The 6,962-nt window shown below is 38.3% G+C and overlaps 1 protein-coding gene across 5 annotated transcripts; it reads left to right on the plus strand.

Annotated features, from left to right (window-relative positions):
* The first annotated feature begins 298 nt into the window (after positions 1-298).
* On the plus strand, positions 299-6,012 carry mzt2b (mitotic spindle organizing protein 2B). Of its 5 annotated transcripts, none has more exons than XM_054612757.1 (5): positions 299-384; positions 1,612-1,801; positions 1,906-2,069; positions 3,655-3,792; positions 5,420-6,012. In XM_054612757.1, exons 2-5 carry the CDS (start codon positions 1,626-1,628, stop codon positions 5,566-5,568), a joined length of 627 nt encoding a protein of 208 aa, XP_054468732.1. In that variant the 5' UTR covers positions 299-384; positions 1,612-1,625; the 3' UTR covers positions 5,569-6,012. The 5 variants fall into 5 exon arrangements, with proteins under 5 accessions (XP_054468732.1, XP_054468733.1, XP_054468734.1 ...); XM_054612758.1 differs by having other exon boundaries at positions 5,423-6,012; XM_054612759.1 differs by having other exon boundaries at positions 3,658-3,792.
* Positions 6,013-6,962: the final 950 nt, after the last annotated feature.

The raw sequence follows: 6,962 nt of genomic DNA on the forward strand, positions 1-6,962 counted from the left end.
AGAACTCCCCATTATTGTGTCATAATTTATTTTCCTTCATAAAATGCCGATAATGTTACATATATTTAGTCGTTTACTCATAACTTTGCGATGCCATCTACATCCTTCCTTTTACGCGCATGCGCAGTGGCTTGAAGCCCAATTTTATTTGACTATTTAGCTGACTTATTTTTAAATACTTTTTCTACCAATGCTAAAAAAGAAATCATAGTTTGGTTTTGTAGGCTAAATAAACCGTAAAATAATAATAATAATTATTAAATTTGTGCTGGCTACTGTTTTGTCCACTGTTGATGACGTCATTTTAGCGCGCCCCGCCTGGCACTTGCAAGAAGCGACCGAATGAGACTCTTTTCCTTTTAACAATTCACTGCTAATTTAAAGGTAGGTGTTTTTTAATTTTAATATAATACATGTTTGGGATGTTAATGAGTTTGTTCGTCATGTGTTTGAAATATTTGAAGATGAGGATCAAACAAATTCCTCCATGTTTTCATTCTTGGGCGCGTAACTCTTTCAGCCTTATTGATTATTATATATTATATATTATTATATATTATTGATTATTATATAGATAGATCATATATATAATAATTATATATATATATACAGTACCAGTAATCTACAATGTAGAAAAAAATAAAGAAAAACCATTGAATGAGAAGGTGTGTCCAAACTTTTGACTGGTACTATATATAATATATATATATATATAATATAATATAATATAAAAATATTATATATAATAACATGTATAATAGTAAAACATATAAAATAAAATAATATTATATATATATATATATATATATATATATATATATATATATATACAGTTAAAAGTGTGGACACACCTTCTCATTCAACTACTTTGAAGAATCTAAAATATAAAACATATTCTGGTTTGTTGAGCATTTGTTTGTTTACCACATAATTCCATATGTGTTCCTTCATAGTTTGGATGTCTTCAATATTAATCTACAATGTAGAATTTTTTTTTTTTAAAAATAAAGAAAAACCATTGAATGAGAAGGTGTGTCCAAACTTTTGACTGGTACTGTATTTATATATATTATATATATTATTATTATTATAATATATATATTATTATAAAATATATATATATATATATATATATATATATATATATATATATTATATATATATATATATATATATATATATATAATAATATTTATTATTTCTATTATTATATATATATATATATATATATATATATTATATATATTATTATTATATATTATTATTGTTATTATTATTGATTGATTCATTACATTACATTACAGTCATTTAGCAGACGCTTTTATCCAAAGCGACTTACAGTCAGTAGTATATTACATATCATTCACCCATTCACACACTGATGACAGGCTACCATGCAAGGTGCCACCATCAGACTCTAACTAACATTCATGCAACATCCAGTCCACACCGATGGCAAGCCTTCGGGAGCAACTTGGGGTTAAGTGTCTTGCCCAAGGACACATCGACTGCTGAAGCCGGGTATCGAACCACCGACCCTCTGATTGGAGAACTACCTTGCTCTCCACTACGCCACAGCCGCCTCATCCTTTTCTATCTCCGTCCTCTCAGGTATCCGCCCACTGATGTCCCAACCACCGCAGCAGACGTTGCCCTCCGCCCCAGACTCCCCCGCGCTGGTGGTCTCCGGTAACGTGCAGAAATATGCCATCAAGAAGAAGAAGGTCCTCAGTGCTGAAGAAGCCGAGCTGTTTGAACTAACCCAGGCTGCTGGCATCACTGTGGACCAGGAGGTCTTTAAGTAAGCGTAACTAAACCAGCAGGAATGTGAATACAGAGCAATGCACAAATAGAAAAATCCTAATTCCACATTCTTGTCCTCTTATCTTCTTTCCTTCCCTCCAGGATCATAGTGGACCTGTTGAAGATGAACGTGGCCCCTCAGGCGGTCTTCCAGACTCTGAAGGCGATGTGTGCGGGTCAGAGGGTCGCTGAAAGCTGCAGCGTGGGGGAGTCTTCGACCGTCTCCCACACCACCAGCATCACCACGGCGCCGACGGAGGCCAGAGGTCAGTGTCTGCAGTGGGAGTCATCGTAGTCCACGGTGCAGGAGAACTTACAAGTACTTACTCTCAGTATGCACGGTATCAGGACTTTGAAACAGAAGCAGCTAAATGGAATTCAGCCATCGTTCATTGTATTATTTCCTTGCACAACATGAGACAAATAGCCTACGATGTAGTGTTAAATATGACATTTACATACACTGTTAGGATTTTCTACAAAATGCATGTTTGTGGTCTAAACTTAGAGCCAATCAGCTCTTCGGTAAGACGACAGCAAGGCGTTTCCCATCATGACCTGGGCATTGGAGAGCAGCTGCAGCTTCGAGCTTGTGAGGTCATTGTTGCCCACGTGCGCATGAAGTCGAGATCAAGGCGAGAGCACGAATGCATAAAGAGAACTTGATACAGAGTTAAAGGCGGGGCTTTTTTTGTTTCTATCAAAGTTGCTTAGTGGTGCAAGAAGCAAAAATAAGATTCAGAGTATAAGATTCAGATAAAATCACCTTGTGTTCTTTAATATCATTTGGGCTCTGCGCAGGCACCTCTTATCACCAATATCACGGATGCTCGGTATCAACGATGTCCCGGGAGGTTTTATTCAACCAGCTGCAGAGCCCTCCTGTCCAACATTGTAATGTTTCCAGTCAGGAGGCTTTCTGTTGCTCCTCTGTAAAAGATAACAATAACTTGGCCTTCAAAAGTGTCCTTAAAAAATGCAGCCATTTATGAGTTTTCTTCACCAGAATGGATTTGTGTCAGCTGATTTCACACAGCCAAAGTGTCACACGAATGGAAAACTAAATAGAATAGAGTCATTGATGTTATCAGCTAGGAGGTCTGTGCTTTTTCTGCAACAACAAGGAAAATGTGTGCTGTATTAAGAAAAGTGTGATGGTCTTATACTTAATGGGAATGTTAAAAAGTGACATGTAACATTTGCATTCTTTTGGCAAATTTAAAAGTCCTGCAAAAATGTTTTGTCCCGTCAAATAATCCCTGTCAGTCATCTCAAAAGTTAGAAGCAGTGAGAATAAATAAGACAAACCACGACAAAAGGCAACACTCTGCTTATTGACATCTCTATATTCTGTGCTGGAGAGAGTTTGTTTCTGCAGATCTCTTTTCTACACAGTGAAAAGAGCTCAAGGTCGACAAAGTTCATGCTCACAGCTTTTCCTAACAACGTGTAGAAAAGGCAACGGCTTCAAGAGTTTCTTAAATGGTTTTTCTTTTTCACCTTCACCTTTTGTTTTATTCTTCCTGTGCTCTTTGCTTCTCACTTCCCTTTTCAAGCATGTGACATATTCACAATCCTTCACTTAAGTACTGAACACGCTGTTGTCGAGGTTCTCCTGCAATCATGCAACACCTGATCCCCTCACTAACAGAATCCCCCCTTTGCTCCACCCTAAAGTGAGGTTCTCCACTCATGGAGGTGGACTGAAGACCAAGGATAAACATGTAGATAGTCATAAAAAATAGAAGCTGACCTTCACTGTGTGCATCTCACGGTGTTCTATAATTCCCTCTCTATCCTCCTTGAATTCTGTTTTATTTTGTTATTTTCTGTGCTTCCTGTTTGCTGAAGAAGAGGACTCTTTGGTTTCTGGAAAAAGCCCCAAACCGTCTGCAGCCGCCCCCTCAGCGTCCGGCTCCAGAGCCACCAGGGTCAACGCTAAGATCGTGGTCTACGGCCCCCAAGACGCAAACTCTACTCACTCACAAGGTCCTCCACCTGCTGCACTTTGTCCTCCGCCTCCATCTGCACGCTCGCTTGCGTTTCTCTTATCATAAGAGATGCGTAAACTTCAAAGTATGGACCAGGATCTGTGCCCAAACCGCATGCCGTGCTGTCCTCATTTCATCATGTAGAGTGGAGAATGTGTGTGTGTGTTTACATGCATGTGGACCAGAAAGATATAACCTGCCCTTAAGTGGACATAGTCACTGCACTATTTGTTTTTTCATGGGGGTTAAAGTGGCTAATAAGTTGTTATGTCACGCTGAAGTTGGGTGGTGCTTTGCTTCTTTATTAGGGATAATTGGAAATAAATTCACATGAGGAAATACATTTTTATTTTCCAGGATTCTGTGAATGGATTAAAAAATTCCAGAAAAATAACGTCTTGTGCGTTAACGTTATGGTTCCTCCTCCATGCTGGCGATGATGATGATGATGATGATGATGGAAGATTGAATTCAAACAGCTCAATCTGTAATGAAAGCAGAACTTTGGGCACAAATTGGACTTGGTAGTAGAACTTAAAATCTCCTGCAGATAAAGGATCTGGATTATAAATATGCCCTGTTAGGGTGCTGTGTTCCGGATCTTACTGCATTGTGCTGCACACTAACAAAATCTTATTATGAATCTTGCTGCATGTTATCCCCTCTCTAAATTAACATGACTGCATTTGAACACATCATGATATTGTCAGGTTAGAATTAACCTTTGCCTTTTACTAATTTTAACTGAAAAAGTAGAGTTTGAACACATCATAGTGTAACTCACTGCAACCTCCGTTAACGTTAGCTGTTAGCCCTGTTTTGTAGCCAAGCGGGACTGTGCTGCTCGTCCGCTGCTAACGGCTAACATTCAACAGCTCTCCCTCTGCTGATTTCAACACAGATTTGTTGTTCACAGTCTAACATTATCAGTTATTTTTTGAAATAGGGTGCACAAGAGTGTTGAACCAGGTGTGGTGCATTAGTTTGCACATGTGCAGAAGCAGCCAGGTAACAAGTCACATGTGTTGCCGTTGTTCCTGGGTAGCCTAAATGAGCCGATGAACGATATGATACCATTTCATACCAATTGCAGTATTTTAGGCTGTATCGGCCACATTTCTGGTACTGGTATCAGTTTCAAAACAACTCTACCCTTTATGCTTTAACAGTTTTCCTAAAATTAGATTAAAAAAATCACAACTTATCGACTTGCAGTATCGAAACATATCGCTAAATATTGAACCGTATCCCCTGTATCGTGATACGTATCGTATCGCCACATTCTTTCCGATACACAGCTCTTGTTTGTAAGAGGAAGAATTTGTAATTTCTTCTTTCAAATGTCTCTTGAGACACACTGAATTATCACAGTAAAGCCCTTTAAGTCACTTTTTGGTTCCTGTTATAATCAGCAATGTGATGTTGCCGTGCATGGTGTAAACTATTCAAAAGAATGTATGGAATTGGAAAGGTTTCCTTTTTTGTATGTGAAATGAATTTTCTTCATTTGCATCTTTTCCACCTCATCACCATTTTCCATCTTCCATCTTCTTTTTGAACATGTGAATCAACCATCACAGTTAACTTAACCCTTTACCTCACCGTGCCTCCTCTCTCTGTGTCAGCAGTGCGCAGTAAAGCCGGAGCGAGCCACAGCGAGAAGAGCAGGGAGGCCTCCAGTCAGAGGGTGCAGCGGCAGCCCAGCGCCACCAGGGGGCAGAAGACCAAGAGCTCCGGCAGCAGCAGCTCCTCCTCACAGATAAACTCCACCTAAGGTCAACGTGAGACCATCTGTACATATGTAGTGTTCTTTACGTTTAAGTTATCTGTATGTTTTATGTGTCATTTGTTTTAAAGGATTGGTTTCACACATTTACAGCAGCTCCTGTTTGCATTGTAGCCATAGATATATATAGATATATATATATATACAGACAACTATAACTGGATTACTTTGATACTGAGGAAAGCTTTCTCAGGCATGTTCAGGCGTTATAAGGATTTAGAGATTCGAACGGAATCTTTTTGGTTTATTTGGTAAACCAATCCTCTAACGTGACGTAAGAACGTATCGTCTGCTCATTCTCGTTCAGGCAGATGTTACTGTAAGTGAGGAGAAAAACATATTAAAACATATTAAGATTTTCTACTGGAAATGTCTGTATTCAATGTGCAACTTTTTTATAAAATTCTTGTTTAAATAAATCCAATAACAATACATCTACCTGATTTGATCCTTTTATTGTATATTGTTATTGTTATTAGATGCAACAATCCAACCTTTAACTCTGCAGGAACCAATTCTGATACCTCGGCTCAGACCTGCACTCTTTTTATTTAATTTAAAGATCCCTTCCACACATATAAAACATTATATACAGACATTTAAAATACTTTTCTATGAGAAAATGTTTTCAGAATAACTCTTAAACATCTCCAACAGATTTAAGTTCACAGGTTTTAAAGCTGGAGAGAAGATATCGCCTACTTCTTTTGCATTCCCAATACTTATTGTCACATTTGTCTTTTTTCTCTTTGATAAACTTTACTTCCTGTTGTTTTATGACATCACAGAGCATCTCGGTCAAGCTGTTACACTCAAACATCGGCTCCTTTTCTCTCTCTGCTGGTTGGCAACAGTTTCCCCTCACAGATCTCAGAGCAGTCACGTTCCGTCTTTCTGTCTTTCTTTGTCTGCCGCTGAATGAACAGCTGTTGTTTCTTTCTCTCTCGTCTTGAGGAATGCAGGTTACTCTGTGATGGAGGTGAAAACAGATTTGTGAGCGTCTCTTTCAAGAACGCTCACCGCTATTGATCTTACTCCAACTGTGATGGTCTAATTGATTTATTTTTTTCTTCTCTTTTCTGGCCGGTGGTTGTGAGGAGTGTGTGTTTAACTATAATATATATATATATTTCTCAAGTGTTAAATTTGATGCTGGTGACTGAATGGTTTATCAGCTATCACATGGGGGCAGTAGAATCACACTACAATTAATATCATCACCCATATGAGCCCAAATCTTTTTCTTTTCTGCTGTTATCATGAATGAAAGTGAATCTGAATGCATTTTTTGTGTGAGTTTACCAAAACAAAGCGTCCTCTCATTCACAAGCAGACTGATAGTCACTGGTGACGCCGTCTGCAGGGCTTTTTATACGCAGCTG

The sequence above is a fragment of the Anoplopoma fimbria genome, chromosome 14 (genome assembly GCF_027596085.1).
Source record: "Anoplopoma fimbria isolate UVic2021 breed Golden Eagle Sablefish chromosome 14, Afim_UVic_2022, whole genome shotgun sequence".
Lineage (NCBI taxonomy): Eukaryota > Metazoa > Chordata > Actinopteri > Perciformes > Anoplopomatidae > Anoplopoma > Anoplopoma fimbria.

Bases quoted from the DNA above. Each gene is read 5' to 3' on its own strand.
- mzt2b (XM_054612757.1), top strand. From the start codon at position 1,626: ATGTCCCAACCACCGCAGCAGACGTTGCCCTCCGCCCCAGACTCCCCC. The intron at 1,802-1,905 runs GTAAGCGTAACT...CCTTCCCTCCAG, and splicing joins GTGGACCAGGAGGTCTTTAA to GATCATAGTGGACCTGTTGA. The intron at 2,070-3,654 runs GTCAGTGTCTGC...TGTTTGCTGAAG, and splicing joins GGCGCCGACGGAGGCCAGAG to AAGAGGACTCTTTGGTTTCT.